Consider the following 18,696-nt stretch of genomic DNA (forward strand, 5'->3'; position numbering starts at 1 on the left):
ATCAAATGGTTCCTTCTAACTAAAGAGCAATGTTCCAGAATGTTGAGAAATACTGAACATTAGTAAAAGCATTTCCATTAACCGGCAATTCTCAGTCCAAGACTTACAAAAAAGGAGGCAAGAAATCAGAAGCAAAATCCCAGTATATGTGGAATTCTGAGAGCTCCTGCTGAAGCCTTTCTAATGCATAACTCCACTATATCATATTTTCATTTCTCTTAAGATATATAAACATATTGTCAACATCGTCTGGCTTTATCAGATTCAGTGAGAATCAGAAAATATTTCTGAGAACAATATTAAGCCAAGAACAAAGATAGGCAAAGTGTCTATCACCCAAAATTGCAGCCATGTGGGATTTCTTAATTGAATAGTATTTAGGAAAATGATCAGGAAAGAAGCACTTAAAACTCATCACTAAATTTTTAGCTTTAGCTGTGTTTCGTTAGAAACCTACGGAAGAGAAAACAATGAAATATGCTATTGAAACACGTCTCAAAGCAGTGGGCCTAGTGGGGACAACAAAGGCACTCCTCTTGGCCATCTTGGTTACAGATTAGCACAAGTGCAACTTTCATTCACATTGTGAAGATAGGTATGTAGCGTATATTATTTTTTTCAGAAATACTGCAATGAAAAAAGTTTTTTAGATTGGTCTAACATTAATTTTGAACCATGCAGGCTTCTCTGGTACTCCTAATTTTTGTGGGCATAGAAATTAGCATCACTTGAAAGGCTCACAATCAGCTACACTTCTATCTTCAAATACCTTCTAAAATTTATCTCTAGATCCCCTTGTGAAGCGCTATTTCATGACATAAATTAGTAACACTCTGGTTTTTGCTCAAGAAGAGCTTATTAACTGATTCCACTTGTGAAATGACATGACAAGATGTAGCAGCAGGAGTTGCTATGTGCTTTTACATGTTAGGGCTTAGAATTCTCCAGCAAATTGACATTTAAAAATCAATTTCAGAAGAAATTAATTATGAAAACAATGATAAAAATGTAATATCTACATACACTATAGCAATAATAAAACAGATGATTTGAAAACAATGCTTTTCCTTGAAAGACTCAAATATGCTGTAAAATTATAAGTATTTTTCAGAGATAGTAAGTACTGGTACACCTATTTAATAAGTGATTAATCTGAAACATCACTGAGAGGTTGAATGAGATTTTCCAGACTTTTCCCAAAACATAGGAGTTTGAAAATTTTATTATTTTTGTTAGCCATGTTTACTACAGTAATGCCACAGATCTAAAGATCATTGGATTCCAGGGGGCTTCTTATATGTACATTCAAGACAGCCATGAGAAGTTCCCAAATAGTTAATGTGACAGTAGCACATCAGATGTTCATTTCATTACTATTTGGAGACAGGCTATGAAGAAAAAAAGCAACACACACTGAAAAAAACAGAATGACAAAGGAGGAAAGGTCGTGAGAAAATCTGGAGTGAGGCAGAGGCAACAGCAACTGTCAAAACAGAGCCCACACTTAAGTTCTGTGGGCTTTTCAAAATTCCCATAGTTCCTGTTTCTAGAGATGTACCTAACTGCTGGATCCTCTAGCTGATTACTCCCTGAGAAAATCACTTGCAAAGCAAAGGTGTGAAAAGCTTTTTATGTTCAACAATGAGAGCAGATCTTCTGAAAGGACAAAAGAGGGCAAGAGAAGGGCACAAAGTTAGAGGCTGCTGGCAGAGAAACCAAATTTTCTGCAAAAGATCAGCTCTGATTCTGCAGCATTTCTAAAGAGACCCTGCCAATGTAATTCAGTACCCAAATTTCTCATATAAAGGTTTGTATACCTCAGAATACGAATGTGAAACAGGTTGGTTATTTCAACCATTGCTACCGATAGTCTTACCTATAACTGGAATACTCCATTATTAATGAGTTAGAGTTTGAAAAATAACCCTTCTAAAATCTAACTGTAGTGGAATGCTGTTCATGTACAGCAGAGAACGGTCCATTGAAGGACGTGAATTACAGTAATATCTTAGTTTTTGGTATTTCTTTCCAGGAACCCACAATGGGAGTGATTAATGCAGAGGGTATGTTAAAATGGAAGGGAAACCACCTTAAATCTGCAGGATACTCTGATCCTAGGCCAAGGTACTGTGCAGGTGAATGTACAGTTTGCCAGGTTGAAGATATAAAATACTATGAATTTACCTGAGTTCTGATTATCTGTTTCCCTGTGTCTTTATGTGTTTAATCTGCTTAAAACATAGGAAAAAATATGGGAGCAAGGATTAGAATACCACAAAAGAAGTTCCCTAGTGGTTTTCAGTGTTTATGTGCAATGGCACTGCTTGAAGCCCAAGTACAGAGCAGACCTCAATATCATTTTGATTCCTCATGCAAAATACTCTTTCCACTGGGTTAGACAATGGCAATGTGCCCCCTAATTCTCCACAACTACCTCACAGCTTCAGGTCATGTCACAGAGGAAAAGCTATACTGCTTTGTTTCCCAGGGAGAATACTGCTATTTATAGCTGTATCCTCAAGCATGGGCAGCCTCCCTGGCTGCTGGGCTGGGACACGACTTCCATGCTATTAGAGGGACCCATCATGCAAGCAGCTGGCTTACCTGTCTGGCTTACCCAGCAGTCCTGGAGTGTCTCAGCAGTGGCAGCACTGCACTGGAAAGGGCTGTGAATGTGTTAATTGAGTGTCAGATTGAAGAAAGGGGTAAATAACTGACTGACAATGTCCATTCTACTTTTAGCACTCACTTTCCCCTTTTCTCACTTTCATGCCTTTTCTGCTACACAGGTGCAAGTGGTCTAGAAATTAAGTTTGACTCACCTTCAGCTTTGGCTAAAAGGAAGTGACAGGGGCCACTGCGTTTTGTGACGGGCCCAAAGTTGTCAGACTCTGAGGATGCTCTGCCAGCACCTCTGGGAACAATCTTGTCAGATCCTGCACAAGCAAGAATGCTGTCCTTCTGACTGCTGGTGAGGTTTATCATTAAGCAGGTTGCCATAAGCTCTTCTACTTTGTCAAAACTAACTTATGCTGTGTTACTGCAGATGTAGAACTTCCAGAATTTTCAAAATGCTGTTCTGAACACAGAAAAATAATAGAGTAATAAATCCACTTTTAGGTCTGCTTGCCCTTTACTAAATCTGGCCTGCAGTTATGAAAGACAGATCTATAAAGGGAGATATTAATACCTTGGATCTTCAAGTCCCAAACACCTATTAAAGCTCCTCCAAAGCCAGAGGTACAAAGAAAATGTCGGTCTATAGAGGTCAGCTATTTTGAGAGTTCTAGCCTTAGTAAATAACCTTGTTTTTCTTCCATTACTTGCTTTCTGAACTTCAGGTGCCTGACTTAAACAACTTCATTTTCAACTTGCATTTAAATTGAGTAAATATATTTTATTCTTAATAAGCAAAGGTACCTTAACTCAATTCCACAGAAAATAGTTTTATCTTTTTGCTCTCCTTTTCCATCATTTTAGAAGCATGCGGATTATATAATCAGAGAAATTTTTTGACAAGGAATCTATTCAGTACAATACATGTCCATCTTACCCTCTTGTGAAAAGAGTAAGCTATGGTATACCTACTGCACTATCATGTACTTCATGGTCCTTAAGGGGTACATTAAACTAACCACATCTGAGCTTGTTTGTCAAAACATTCCCATTCCCATGCATAGGAACTCCCATTAGTCAAAACAGGATTTGAGTCACTGGATCAGGTGTAGTTTCTGATACACAGTACTACATTTGCAATCACTTCAGGATGTACAAATCAGTAAATATATGCCAGCCAAACAAAGTGGAATAAACACTGTAATAATTTGCTTCTAGAATCTGATATGCTCAAAACTACAAGAAAATTTTAAGCATGTAAGAAAATTTCCAAGAGTTTTCTGAAGTGGAGGATCTCAGTATTTTTTACTTGACAGGATTTTTAAGGTCACAACTTCAAGCTGTTACAATTTAAAACATCTGCAACATTTTAGCAAGAAATCACAAAACCTTCAGAGGGCATTAAGCTACTGGTACTATAATGTGTAACATTACTGATTCTTGCAGTGAATATTGACTACTTTCCTTGTTTTCTTACATATCATAACGCTATTTTTGATATTTAACTATACTTTAATCAGGTCACATTCTGGTGCAATCTCTGTGAAGCACTTACCTTTTTTCTTAACTTTCCATCTGGCAGTTGAAACAATGCTAACAACTCCAACCCAGAGCTGAGTACAGCCAGCAGCGCCTGTGATTCAGAACCCCATGATCGACATTATCACTCTCCCCATCTCTGATACATACACTGACAGGAGTACCACAGCAGTGACTGCAAAGATGTCTAAGAAGGACAGAGATCTCCACAAATGCTGCTCCATCACTATCTAGCTGGGGCAGACCTCTGGTTTGTTGCTTTAACTGCTGGTATAAAGTTGGTTTTGAATCACGATTATAAAAATTCTTCCCTGTTGAGCTAAGTGTTTCTGTGCTTTGTTTCTGCTCAGCTAATACTGACTGCCAGTAGAGCTTTATTTAACATAGTTAAACAGTTAAAATTATTTCTCTTATGCCTATCTGATTACAGCTTTCATAACTTATAGGTCTGCAGTATTCTTCTCACCTAATGTGTAAAATATTTGAGGCAATCTTTTTTGTTTGTGTCCTTTAGAACGCAGATAATAATTTTGTGGGGTTGTAATTCAGGGAAAATTCAGACAGTTCAATTAAAAAATTGGCCACAATTGGGTGTCAGCAGAATGTTTTAAAACAGCTTTAAGAAACAATCTAATATTAATTAGCTCTGAGAAAATTACCATTTGGTGCTTATTGAAAACATGAGAATTCCTACTGTAGATGGCAAAGGAAAACAAAAGTAGAAATTACATAAAATTAAAAACTTAAAGCAAGCCTATGATAGTCTTTTTGTGCAAATGATTGCAATCAGGATGTGATTTTTAGCTGACTTTCTCAACCTTTCATGAACTTAGGGGAACTTAAAATTAACAACTATTTAATAAAAGTAACAGATGCACATGGGTGTCAAACAAGGAAACTTTCTTTGAATTTTCCCAAGGAGATCTATGATGACTTCATCACAGGCTAGAAGGGACACCTAGAACTAATTTGGCCCAAGCCTCCTACTCAAAGCAATGCCAGCTACAGAGGGTTATGGAGGACCATGACCAGTTGAATTCTCAGTATTTCAAAGGACAGAGCCTCCAGAACCTCTCACTGCACCTGTTCCAATATTCTACCTGCCTCACAGGAAAAAAAAGGAGTTTAAAATTTTAAATCAATTTTTCTTTGTATTTCAATTTTTACCTGATGTCCTACCACTGTGTAACACTGAGAACAGTCTGACTGCATCTTCTTCACACTGTTCCAGGAGGTAGTTTTTATGCATATGGATAATATCCCTCTCCCAGCCTTCTCTTCTCCAAGCTAAACAATCCCAGGTCTAGCAGCCTTGCTTTGTACGTGGGATGTTGCCTAACCATCTTTACGGTAGTTGATTAGACCTGATTTGGATGTCCCTTCCTCCTTTCTACTAGGGAGCCCAGTGCTGGACCTAGTATTCCAGATATGGCCTCAACAGCCCTGAGTAGAAAGGAATTATGAACTCCATCAACCTTCTGGCAACATTTCCTAAAGCAGCATAGGAGGCTGCTGGCCCTCTTTGCACAAGGGCACAGCACTGGCTCATGTTCAACCTGATGTTCACCAGAACCCCCAAGATCCTCTCCTGCAAAGCTGATGCCCCGGCACGTACTAGTGTAGAGAGTAGGTTTATTCCTCCTTAGATTTTGGACTTTGCAACATCAGTCAGAAAAAGAGAGAAAAATCACTTCTAGAGCTATGCTCACACAGATGTACATTGCCATGCACCCGTGAGCTCCTCACACAAGTTTTATTTCATGCAAAAAAAGCCACTGCCAACATATATATATCAGACTGTCACAGAGACACTGCCAGTTCTGGTCTCAGTGTGCCAAGTGCACACATTATGTAAGCATATCAAGTGCTTGAAAATATGTAAGGACATTTACAAAAGCGTGTGCACAGTTGTGCAGACCTGTATCTTAAAATACAGTTCTGAGCTAACTCTCTGTTAACATTCCAGACTCAGTGGACACCACTTATAAAACCAGCTGATGAAACCCCATCTGATGAACTCTAAAAGATCACCACTCTATCATTCCATAAAGCAGACTCCCTTCCATACCAGAGATTCACATCTTTTTCCCCTCATCTTCTTACTGTTACAAATATTTTTTCCGTTCTTTTTCTTTGGAAAAAATCATGCTGACTCATTTTCTTGTTGCTGTACTTTCTCCAGTTTTGACCATGACAACTAATACTATAAGGATGAACAATGTAAAGACTTGGAGATTTTTAATTTCTGCTACATTATACAGAAGAAAGTGTGATGGAAGGATTGAATCTTACTCACCTTCTTCAGAAGGCAGCTCATTAAAAATCTCTAATAACTTTTAGTGTAAGAGCAGGCATTGACCTAAAGTCCTAAGAAAACCAACATTGAAAGGAGGGTTTACTTTGACTTGCATTCCTAAAGGAACATTAATTAGAATTAGGATATTTCAATTTAGATTATTTTTATTTCTAATCTTTATTCCCCTCTGCTAACATCTCACTACTTGTATAAGAAAAAATATCAGAGCAAGTAAAGAAGAAGATGTAATATCTATGAGGCCCTATTAAGTTGGAGACATAATTTGAAATTTTGTTTTTCAGTAATATTTTTTTAGTAAATAGGTTTTTAAATACATCACAGTGTAAAGATGTCCTTATTCAATCTCAGCATTTTTTGAGTAAAAGATCTTAATGTTTAGAGAAATCACATTTGTCAGATACAGATTGTTCACATGCAGCCTTTACTTACTGAGTGCTGCCGAGAGAAGCCATCGTTCTATGTACAACCTGTTTTTTGTATCCTTGCTTATTTTTTAATGAAATCACTGCTACCAGCAGCTGTCAGGTTTGAGCTAGATGGGGTGATATGGTCTAATTCAGTGTGGACTTTATAACGTTTTATGTTTCCTTGCTACTTCATCTTTTTTTCATCATCTCCTTTGTCTTTCTTTCTCTCAGTTTTTAAAACATAAGCATGACTTTCACTTCCTCTGATTCTACAGCTGAATCTGCTTTTGTTGGCATATCAGCGTAGCCTTTTTCTACAGGTACACTTGCAGCCTTCTCTTCTTGTTCACATTACATCGCTGTCCTGCTCTGATGTCTGTCTAATATTCCAGAACTGATATGTCCATGACCAATGTATTTTTTTGGTCCTCATGACTTCTATCCTGCTCAGTTTCTAATGCATTATCTCCACTTCAGCATTTCCTTCCCTTTCCATAATTTCCAGATTTCTTCCCAGAGCTCCCTTCTCCACCACAGAGGATTTGCTTTTGTTTTCTTTCCAAGTCTTTGCATCTTTCCTATTTGTTACCTTGCTTAGTCTTGTAGGACAAGTGAATTACAAAAGGGAATTCTTCTAATTGTCCAAGTCAGGTGTGCATTTAAGAGTCTCACAGGCACTAGTGCCAACAGGAGCTGGACTAGGTGATTTCCAGATGATCGCCAGAGGTCCTTCTAACCCTAACAATTCCATGATTCTGTAAAATCCTGATATATTCAAAGAGGAACAGCATAACATTAAAGGTGTCTGCTAATTTTCCAAGGAAAACAGCACAAACAAGATAAACTTAGTATTCTCTTAAGACAGTGACGCAGACTTCTCAAAAGTAAGAGTGCCATGCAACACCTCAGGTAGATCACTTAGAGACTAACTGAACATTACTGATGGCCTTAATTAATAGAATGCTGTTTCCTCGTGAAATGTTATAGTCTGGTAACATAAACAGCTACTCGCTATTACTATTTCTGGGTGGAAAAGCAACACATTTTCTTTAATAAGTTTTGGAAGACAGAACTTGTCATGTTACCCAGTGCAGTGCTGTGCATTTTGAACTAAGTAAGCCTTCATCCCATATGCTGAGTAAGAGTGGTTTCTGAGCAGCACGCTACCCTCCTGACTAATACTAAGGATGATTTAATGCATTCCTGTCCCTAAGCATTTTTCTTCCTGATACTTCTTCTTCCTATCCAATTAGATTCCTATTCCAGATCCTATTTCATACATATTTTTATCAGTCTTTTTGCCGAAATGAAGACTAAAGCTCTACGACTATATATTACTCCTCTCCTTCTATTTCTTTTTTGCTTTCTTTTAATCTTCCATTTTCCACTTTTCCTCACAAATACATAAAAAAAGTTAATGTCTCATATGGCTTTCCTCAGCTATAGAAGGGTGGGGATGCAAAGCATATCCTGTAAAATGTGTGTCAAACCAAACCAGTAATTTCCAGATAGTTTCTAACACCTACCAGTTGTTATGGATATCACACTACTATCAGAGTTATTTAAAACAGTTTTAGATTAGCCAAATGTCAATCTCGCGGCAGCTGCACAACCTTCAGGACATCTTTGTGCATATGACAGACTTCCAGCTGCGAAATGATTGCTTAAAAAACCCATGTACTTTCTAAATGAGCATGCACCAATTGTTTTCTTTAGAGGGAAAAAATATTTAAAAGTTACAAAATAAGTTCAGCTATTCAAATGTATTATTTTGCTTCATACTACTTTTTCTTTTGAGTCTGAAAGCAAAAAAGATAAATTTCACTACTGTTTGTTTTCACATTTTCAATGTACTGTCATTGCTGTTTTTTTAAAAGTTCCCACTGACTTTAGTATTTTAAAAGCATGCAATTTGTTTGAGAAACAAATCAGAGGTCACAAAACCAACTTAAGTGACTTTGCACAAAGTCTTACTTGAAAATGGTGAAATTCTACTAAAATATCCAACAAGTATCCTCTTCTATTTGGTTTGTTAGTTTGAGCTCCCCTTATATACCACGCCTATAACAGACTTCTTTATATATTACAGCGATGAAAAGAAATTCAATGGGGATTAGGCAGAGCTACAAAAAAAGGTGTTTTCTTTTTCTAGTGGTGCAAAATAGCTTATGGTAGATAAGACAGATGCAAAGAGTTCTGACAAAGTGTAATCAGAAAGACATGACTCAGGGGGTACATGATAAATACAAATGCCCCAGTCACCATACTGTGAAGAACCCACATGGAATTAGCTGCACGAATTCCCATTTTTAAGGAAACAGCTATTTATGCTGGTTGATCTTGCACTGAGGCATAGTCTCGAGTATGTGATAATACATTCTGTCACCATGGAAAGGAATGTACATAATACCAAAGAATAAATTAAAACATGATATGCAGGCAAAGCTTTCATTCTTATTTCAACACAAACAAGGGTTTAAAAACATGTAGAAGGTAAACACAAGTTCTCAGAGTAGTTTTTGTATTACACTCACTTGGTTTGCACCTAATTTTGGTTTAGTTTTGTTGAGTCTCTAGTTGAACTGAGCTAGTTGTCTCTTAACTATTCAATAAGGTATGAAAGACTGGACAGAAAGCTATTGCTACTTCACCCTTGAAGGGTGTGAGTTCCCCTTTGATCTGTAGTGATAAGCAGTAAAATCCTGTTTGTCTCACATAAAAGCATCCAGCAAAATTAGAAGGATATGTTCTTGGTGAGGGGACCAGGATTTGATCCAAAATTGTACTATTGTAAGGATGTAGACATTCTGCAAAATTTGTGGTCATACACCCCTACACCTAAAACAGAAAGATAAGTTAATGGAAACTCTCAGGCAAAGCATTATGTAGTACTTAACAAAGATTTGCACATGAATACGGCTTTAATTAAAGATAAGTTGCCTCCTACCCAGAAATTGCTGCTAGTTTTTGATGAGCCTGATAGGCCATCTCACATCCTCGGGTTCGAGTTTTGTGCAATTCTGCATGCAGAGAAGGACAGGTGACTGAGACATCCCCAATAGAAATGACCAGCTCCCGATAGAGAGCCACCTGGGTATTGAACTCCTGGACAAGCTGAAAAACAAAAACAATTTACATGCATGAGAATTTTTAACTACACTGGTAAAAACAATTCAGTTTTTTAAAAACATGCCCAATCTAGGGCTTGTTCCTGCTTCTCACAATTTCATAGCACACAGGATCAAGAGCATACGATTCAGTAAACAACTAGAGCCTCGGTGGCAGCTGCTTCTTCTGTGAGCTATAAATGTTCATCTGGAGGAAAGTAGTGTTTCTGCTTTTAATATCTGAAAGTGTTTGAGTTATTAGTATTAAATATTAAGCAGACAAAAAAACATCTGCTTTACTAGTAGCATGAGGTTATTTTTTGCTATCATGAAAGGCGAAAATATCTCCAGAAATTACTGCCTTTGCTTCTCCTGCTTCCTGATTAACAGCATGTTCAGAGACTGGAATGTAGCATTTGCTTTTAAATTGGCAATTTTGCTAATTTATTTTGTAATTTCTGTTCTGTCACTTTCCTTCAACCCAGATTTCTGACTTAAAACTCATCTGCTGTTACTGACTGAGAAGATGTACCGGATAGGCACTTTCCTGTTAAAATTCCAGAAAGCACCTTTTCTAAAGTGAATGTGGGAAAAAAAACCAAATCAGTAAATAAACACTATAACCTGTACAGAAATCCAATATCCAGCAGATACATACAGATCTTATTGGATAAATGGATAATTTTAGCGTGATGGAAAGACCATTATTGTTTAGTTCCACTGATCACGTACATGGAATGATATTTTAAAGAAATGAAGCATTTGCTGTCTTCTGAAAGAATACATATAAGACCATTTGCTCCACATGGTAGCGGGGGTGGAAGGATTAGAGTAATAGAACAGAATATTTATTTATCTGTGTTTTGACCTCAATTCCAAACTATATAAAAACAGACAAGAGTAATTGCTCATAATTCTGCAGTCATCATTACCACCAGAAGTTCAACATACCCCAACATAAAAACATACTGAGAACCTAGAGTCTATCAGAGCTACCAACTTTTTAAAGCCAAATCCTCAAATTCTCATGCTCAGGAAATAAACGAGTCATTTCTGCAGTATTATATTCATACCCTTGATGCATTCCATTGCAAAGAGCTGAGAACTGGAATCAAAAATAGTTTTGACCATGCTTTCTGAAATTTCATTTTAAGAATAGCAAATAGGTTCCTCTGCTTCAGGAGCAGCAAGTCAACCCAAGTGCATTTCAATACATCTGCACCCTCCCACACCCAGATCCCAAACAAACCCAAAAGCACACACCAAACAAAGCCCTAGGCACAATATTTGCAAAACAAGTCCTCAAATTTTATCATTCTGTAGCTTAAGAGAATGCATGAAGGCAATGGAGAGGAAAAAAATTGTACTGTGTTGTGTCATAGTGTGATTATTCTGCAATATGAAGAAAAATGTCGCATCCTGCAACTGGTAACTGGTTGCACCAGACCCATTTTGCCAGTTCTCACCTGACATCCCTTGTTTAAACAGACTCATCCAGCCACCTTAGCACTGCCCAGGAAAACAAAACCACACATATGTTGCTGAATCAAGACACAGAACAAGGGAAAAAACCACACTGGTTTTATCTCCCAAATCCTATCACAACTTGATAGTCCATCTATAAAACATACTTTTTTTCTAATCAGTCAATTCTAAAAACTTCTCTGCAATTAACCACATTATGCTGTTGAGAATAAGAAAACAGGCAGAACCTACTAAGATCCACTTGTTGGGTATATTTATAGAGCTACTGTGGCAGCTTTTGTTCCTCCATGCACTGGGAATTGCTCCCAATCTTGAAGCATCAGAGCGGATAATCTGCCAGCACGTTTTTCAGCACCAGAGGAAAAAAAAATTGCCAGAATCCAGCAGAATCCAGCAGAAGTAGCAGCTCCATTGCCACTGGACAGAGCTTTAGCCAGGTACAGATTTGCCCAGAAAAGGAGCAGTGACTTCATTTCTTTTTTACATCTGTCACTAGCTAGAGGAGTAATTTGGGGGCCCAGTGTCAGGCTGACTGTAGCTCAGGGAGCCTGAAAGGGGGCATACAGTGCTGATTTGGAGGAAAGTGTCAGAATCCAAGCATTTTGAACATGACTGAGGAAAAATCTCATACCAGAATGTGACAGTCCATAAATAACACAGACACAGGTGTTTCACCTGAGGTTTCACAACTGCAACCAGCTACTCTGAGAAGACTGGTAACAGGTACCATATATATCAGGAACAGAATTTCAGGGCCTCTAATTCTGTGTCTCCTTTTTAGACGCATATTAGGGCAAACATGCCGTTGCTGCACAAGACAGCAAGCAGTGATTCACTGGAGGCAACTATTTACCCATTTAGGCTTCAGTGCGCCTAAGCCTGGGTACAGATTTGGACGGATCTACCAAAAAAGCAACTCCAGCTGCTTTGCGGCGTGTGTACTGGGGCGACGACTCCTGCTCCCGAGGACTATCCAGGCGCCCGGCTCCGCTCCCTGTCCCGCAGCCGGCTCCCGCAGGTCTCCTCGAACCTCCCGGCTCCGCTTTGGAAGCGCGGCGAGTTGGGGCGCAGGGCAGCACCCCGGCGGGGACTGCGGTTTAAAAAACAGTGCAACTGCACGTGATGGGAATAGCCAAGGTGGCGGGAGGAACGACACCTCTGCCTGCGCCGGGAGAGCTCGGAAAAGGTAAAAAACTACGGCCAGCCCGTCCGGGGTACCCACCATCTTACAGTCGTCCAGGGTTCTCTGGATCTGGTAGGCGCTATCGGAGCCGCTGCCCCGGCGTTCGCTGTCGCGGCCGTGCGGCGAGGTCCTGCTGCCCTGGAAGATGGAGGCGGCGGAGCGGGGGCGCTTCCTGCGCCCGCTCGGTGCAGCGCTCATGCACACGCATCCGCCGCGCGGAGCCGCCCGCGGGCGCGGACAGCGCCTTCCCCGCCGCCGCCGCCGCCGCCCCGGGCACGAGTGCGGGCCCGCGCCGCTCGTCGCCTCGGCCGGGCCGAAGCCGCGCCGCTCACGGCAGCGAGCGCGGCTGCTGTGGGGGATAGCCTGGCGGCTGCGGGAGAGCCCGAGGAGCGCCCTGCAGCATCGCCTCCGCTACCGCGGGGGAGGCGGAGGGGTTGGCGCCTGCCCTCCTTCAGCTGCATGTCAGTCCCCGCGGAACCGCCCCGCCGGTGGCATGCTCCGTCGTCCTCCTTCGCGCAGCCGGCGGGGGGATTAGGGGGAGCGCGACCGTGCCCGCTGGGGAAGAGCGCCCATGCACTGCCCGGTGCTCCCAGCGGGGAAACCCGACCCGCCGCGTGTCACCGGACGCCCGCCGGGAGCGGTGCGGACGGTCCGGAGGGGCTGGCGCCGTCAGCAGCACCGCCCCCCGCGGGGTGGGAGCGCCGCGCCCGCGCCCGCCGCGCCCCGAGCCCGCCCTCGCCGTGAGGGGGGCCGGGTCAGCGCCGCGCCCGGCCGGGCCCGGGGAGGCGCCCCCGCTCCGGTGGGAGCCGCCGGAGGCCGGCCCGGGATTGTAGGGCGCCGCCCGTCCCGCGTTTGCGGAAGCTTATACTGGTCTTCAAGAGGCGTACTTAAGCGTCGCTTTTCTTTTAAAAAAAGACTTGGTTCGCTGCTCAATATTTACCAAATTTAGTCAAATGTTAGATAGTGTCCCAACGAGGGACACGAAGATGGTGGAGGATCTGGAGGGGAAGCTTTATGAGGAGCAGCTGAGGTCACTGGTTTGTTCAGCCTGGAGAAGAAGACACTGAGGGGAGACCTCACTGTGGTCTTCAACATCCTCATGAGGGGAAGCAAAGGGGTGGGTGCCAATCCCATCGCTCTCACAACCAGTGCCAGGATTTGAGGAAATGGCATGAGGCTGAGTCAGGGGGGGTTTGGGTTGGATATCAGAAAATTTTTCACCCAGGGGGTGGTGAACACTGGAACAGGCTTGCCAGGGAAGTGTAACAGCGCCAAGCCTGACAGAGTTCAAAAAGTGTTTGGACTACACTCCAATTCATATGGTGGGATTATTGGAGTGTCCTGCACAGGTCCAGGAGCAGATTCAGTGGTCCTGATAGGTTCCTTCCAACTCAGCAGATTCTACGATACTATGACTTTCTGTCTGTAAAAAAACTTCATATTTTGGGGCTCTAACAAAAAGTTTGGTGTTTGTGATGCAACAAGATTGTATTTGTTACTTGCAGGAAAGATTAAATAATAATTGAGTGGAGAAACTCTGTGCACCTGGAGCGCAGTGCAGTTGCAGTTCACCAGGCTGATGCTCACAGTGCTCCCAGGCTGTGGGCACAGCCCCTGCCGTGCAGAGGGCTATGGGGCTGTGCCCCTTCTGTGCCTGCAGCCCCCTTCCCCGGGGGCTCCTGGGGACTGCACTGCCCCAGCACGAGCTATGGCCTGAGCCAACTTCAGCTTCTGCTGGTCCTGTTCCTTTCTGTACCCAGGGAGCTATGGCTGTTTAGCTCTCTTTTGGTATAATTGTATTAATTCAGGCTGCTGAATAAGAGCTTTTTTGTGTTTTGGTAATGTTCTTGAATCCAAAGCAACATTAAACACATCACACAGAGTAACCTCCATCTTGCCAGGGAGCTTCAATATGGCATCAATGGCACTCTGGCAGCTTGAGAAGCTCTTTTCAGGCTGTACTGAACAATACTGTAACACAGACAACCTAATATCCACTTTAATTTGGATATGGCCTATGAATCTACATTCAAACTCTTTTTAGACTTCTCCTACTATTTTCACAAAAATGTAGGCTTATGTGGTTGTAAGGATGGATTTGCAGCACTTGCAAGTGCTGTCATCAGCTTAGTTAAAGCTAAAATGACCTTGTAATTGTAACTTTACTTTTGTAAACATAATACTAGATTTTCAGCATTCTGTGCAGAAAAACTTGCAGTTTGATAGTTTTAAGGACATCACTTTTTTTTCCCATAGTTAATTTAATTCTTTTATAGGAAGCAAATGTATGAAATTATGCTTTGGGCCAGAACATCGTACAGCTACAATATAGAGAAATGACATTTCCTAATGACAAGAAAAATATTTTTAATACTGCTAAAAAGCAAAATGAACACATCTATACAGGTTAAAAAAAATTTGTAAAGGGAAATTAAATACAACACTATGCTATACCAGTGCTAGTGTTTTATTTGTTGCTTAAGGATCATTTTAGTCAAATGTTGCAGTATTTTTTCAGTCTATTTCTAGTCTTATTAAGAGCTACTGCAATAGCAGTAATGAAAAAATGCTAATACTAAACCAAACAACAACAACAATAAATCTATCAAAGAGTCCAGCATATTTACTTTTACGTTACCTGTCTTGGCTGAATCTCTGGTCCCTTGAAATCAGCACCAAAGTCCCACTGGCTTTTAAGAAAGATTAGAATTTAGTTCCTGGTGATATATCTGCCCTGTATAAAGCTGAGTCACAGCTGAATTTTGTCTGTCAGCCGGCATCTGGAACAGTTTTGAAGTTTTAGTGACTTATTTCACTTCACATGGTGTATTCAATATGTCCACATTTGGAAGTGGATATGGTAATTCTGTAATTTGTATGACTTCATGTTTTCATAATTGTTCTGGCTGACCTCTGGAATGTAGTGAATTTGATGACACTTCATCAGCATAACCCAGGATTATGTTGGAGAAACGTATGAGTGACAGGTACCTGAATGACAAGTATCAACTCAGTCTGGGATGCATAAGAAACAATGATTTTTGTAGACATCCCAGGAATGAGGATGGGGGAAAGAGCTCCAAGCTAAGCCACCAAAGGCTGTTGCAGGGTAGGCAGTGGAAGCAACAAGAAACAGCAAGGTTTGAAAATGTATATCACCAGGAAACAAATGCTCTCTCTTGAAAGCAGATGCACGTATGTTGAAAACTTTCTTGAAGAGATTATTTCTTCTTGTCTGAACTAGTGTTTCTGTCACCTATTCCTTGCTCTAGCTTAATCTCCTGATGTTTAATGGATTGCAGGAAGCAGGGGCTTGTTGCCCCCTCCTATGGCATCCACTCAAGACCACAGGCAGGTGACCTTGAAGTAAGTTCAGAAAGTGCATGGCCTGTTATAGTCAAATTCTTTGCAGCTCTATAACTCATAATGAACCAAAAGTGTGTATGTGGGCTTTCCTCTGCCTAGCCTGTATGGTAATTCCAAAACATCAACTGAGATTAAAGTTTTTTTTTTTTTTTTTTTTTTTTTAACTTGTGGGTTTATCTTGTTCCATTTTGTTGTAATCTTTGTCCATTTATTGCTCTGGTTGTTGGCTTCTGATGCTATTTCTCAAGAGAGTGTAGAATGTAATGGACTAGATAAGTTATGAAAGAGAGACAATTTCTGAGAAATGTGAGGAGACATCCTTGTAGGGGAAAAAAAAGGGAAAGAGATATGTAAAATTTAGGAGGAAAAAAGGCCATTTCTCTTGATACAGATACATGGAGAGAAGAGGAAACCAAGAAGCAGATACTGAAGAAAAAAGAGAAAGTGTTTCTGCATGATCTTCATAAGACAGAAAAATAAACTATAAGTTTTAGAGTTAAATTGAAAATGAAAACAAAAAAATATACACTGCTCTACATTTCTATGAAATTTATATTTTAAAAGAAATTCTGTCTTTCTAAAGACAGATTTAAGACAGTGCACAGATTTATACCCTGAAAGTGTGGGGTGAGATCAGTGTCTGGAGATAAAGAACTTGATTTTTGCACCAGCTTCCTATGGAGTAAAACTGTTTAACTATCACAAATAAAAATGTAATAATATATAATAATGCATTTGAAAATCACCACTTTAATGGCCATTTTGTTTTTATAAATAATTTCATAAGACTGGGGAGTAAGGGAAAGGAGTGCCACAAGAGGGACTATTCCATACTTACTCCATAAAGACTTTTATGTATCCAAAGTGTCAGTCTTCCTGACTTCAGAGGTCCTCCAGCAGAGACAGCTCCCAGCACTCTTTCTCTTCAGCCTGGGCTCAGTGCAATGCTTACCAAGTCAAATTATTTTGTAGCAAAGATTACAAACAATAGTGTATTTTCAGTATGTACTACTTTAATAGCAAGATACAGAAAAATATAATATTCAGTTCCTTTAGAAGTGAGTGTTTTTTGACTACAGGTGCATTTTGAATCTTAAAACAATTTATATAGATACCCTTCAAATCAAAGAAACATATTTGTGTTGATAAATTTATAGTCAGTCAATTCCACAAGCACAGGCAGTCTGTCAGTTAAACTTGTGAAGAAGACAGGAATGCTTTCCTAAGTTCTGTAGTCTTAGAAGTCTCAATAATTTCTAAGTTCACTTAGGAAGCTTATGTCCATGCAGTGTATTAGCAGCAGAGATGCTGAGGAAAAGGCTTACTTTGCTTGCTGTCAAATTTTTAAAAATGTAATCACCAGGGAGACTAGCTGTCAGCCCACTACAGGCAGGTTGCTCTTGGTTAGGAATGCATGAAACAACATGCTTAAGCTAGCAAAAATGTAAAAATGGCTAGATCTGCTTTACTTGCCTTCTCTATAAGTGTTGCAAAAGATTGTTCGTAATATTTAAGTCATGCCTTGAGGATTCTAGAAATTATTATGGTAAGATATTTGGTACTTAATAACTATTGCATTCTTTAAACCAGAGAATTAAAGAAATTCTAAATGAGATAATCCACGATATGTTCCCGTCTTCTCTAGTTCTTTAACACATATATATACATATGTAATTCCAGCATGAGCTTACACTGTGGGAACAGTCTGTGGGAAAATATCTGTGGGAACACTCAGGAAGGTAGCTAACTAAATTTTTCAAATTTATCTGCATTTGCCCAGCACAATATAGGGATTTAATTACAAGGAAGTCTAAGAAAATGGCCCATAGAACCAGATACCCTTTGCTTTCACCTCTATATTTTTTTAAAACCACAGTATCATTAATAACATAATGTTAAGGCCATCACCACTTCTCTTATTAAGAGGGGGAAAAAAAGCCTTCCCTAAAAACCCAAACATTAGCAAAATCTTCAAACTGCAGAAAGGAAGAATTATTTCTGAAATGAAAGAGGTTGAGTTTCTCATTATGAAATTAAGAAAGAAAATTATTTACTTTTAGCTCTGGTGTAGTCAATGCAATAGAGAATGACTATAAATAGTGTAGACAATGCAATAAATTAATACAATTTTGCCTTAATTACCTATTCTTTTATTATCATAGAAAATTTGACATAAAACAAAGCCACTCAAGAAATGGAAGATAAAAGAGATCACTGATTAATCTTCTTGTAAAAGTCTGTAAAAAAACCAAGAAAAAATATCTTTAGTGTCATAATACACAAAGCCCAAAATTATTAAAAGATATGTGTAAGAACTAACAATTAAAAGCTAAGTTTAATAATATTATTAAAATCCCTTAAGAGTCACAACTCTCATGACAATTTAATAAAAGACTGCAGAATAAAATATTTTAATAAAGTCTTACAATGAATCTGTACATTATTAATCGACTGGTGAAGATTAAACTCAAAGTGAAAGATTACTGTTATTAAAGAAGAATAGAAAGAGCTATGAAAAAGAAAACACAATGGAGAAGCTGTTAGAGGGAGACTAAGAGAATAGAGCTTTAGACAAATGGATGTTTAAGTAATTAAAGTCTTTAGATGTATCAGTGCTCTACTACTTAGAAAATGCAATGTTTGGTATATAGTGGTCTAGAGAGTGCTTGATAGATG

At 39.8% G+C, this 18,696-nt stretch overlaps 1 protein-coding gene across 2 annotated transcripts in view; it reads right to left on the reverse strand.

The window, feature by feature from the left end:
* The window catches only part of RGS7BP (regulator of G protein signaling 7 binding protein), a 36,249-nt gene extending 22,870 nt beyond the window's left edge, over nt 1-13,379 (reverse strand). For both annotated transcript variants that reach the window (XM_030969176.1, XM_030969177.1), the window contains exons 1-2: nt 12,694-13,379; nt 9,827-9,993 (exon numbers count right to left, since the gene is read on the reverse strand). In XM_030969176.1, coding sequence (XP_030825036.1) covers nt 9,827-9,993; nt 12,694-12,852 — 326 coding nt within the window. In that variant the 5' untranslated portion in view covers nt 12,853-13,379. The remainder of the gene's footprint in view (nt 1-9,826; nt 9,994-12,693) is intronic.
* Nucleotides 13,380-18,696: the final 5,317 nt, after the last annotated feature.

The sequence above is a fragment of the Camarhynchus parvulus genome, chromosome Z (genome assembly GCF_901933205.1).
Source record: "Camarhynchus parvulus chromosome Z, STF_HiC, whole genome shotgun sequence".
In the NCBI taxonomy this organism is placed as follows: Eukaryota; Metazoa; Chordata; class Aves; order Passeriformes; family Thraupidae; genus Camarhynchus; species Camarhynchus parvulus.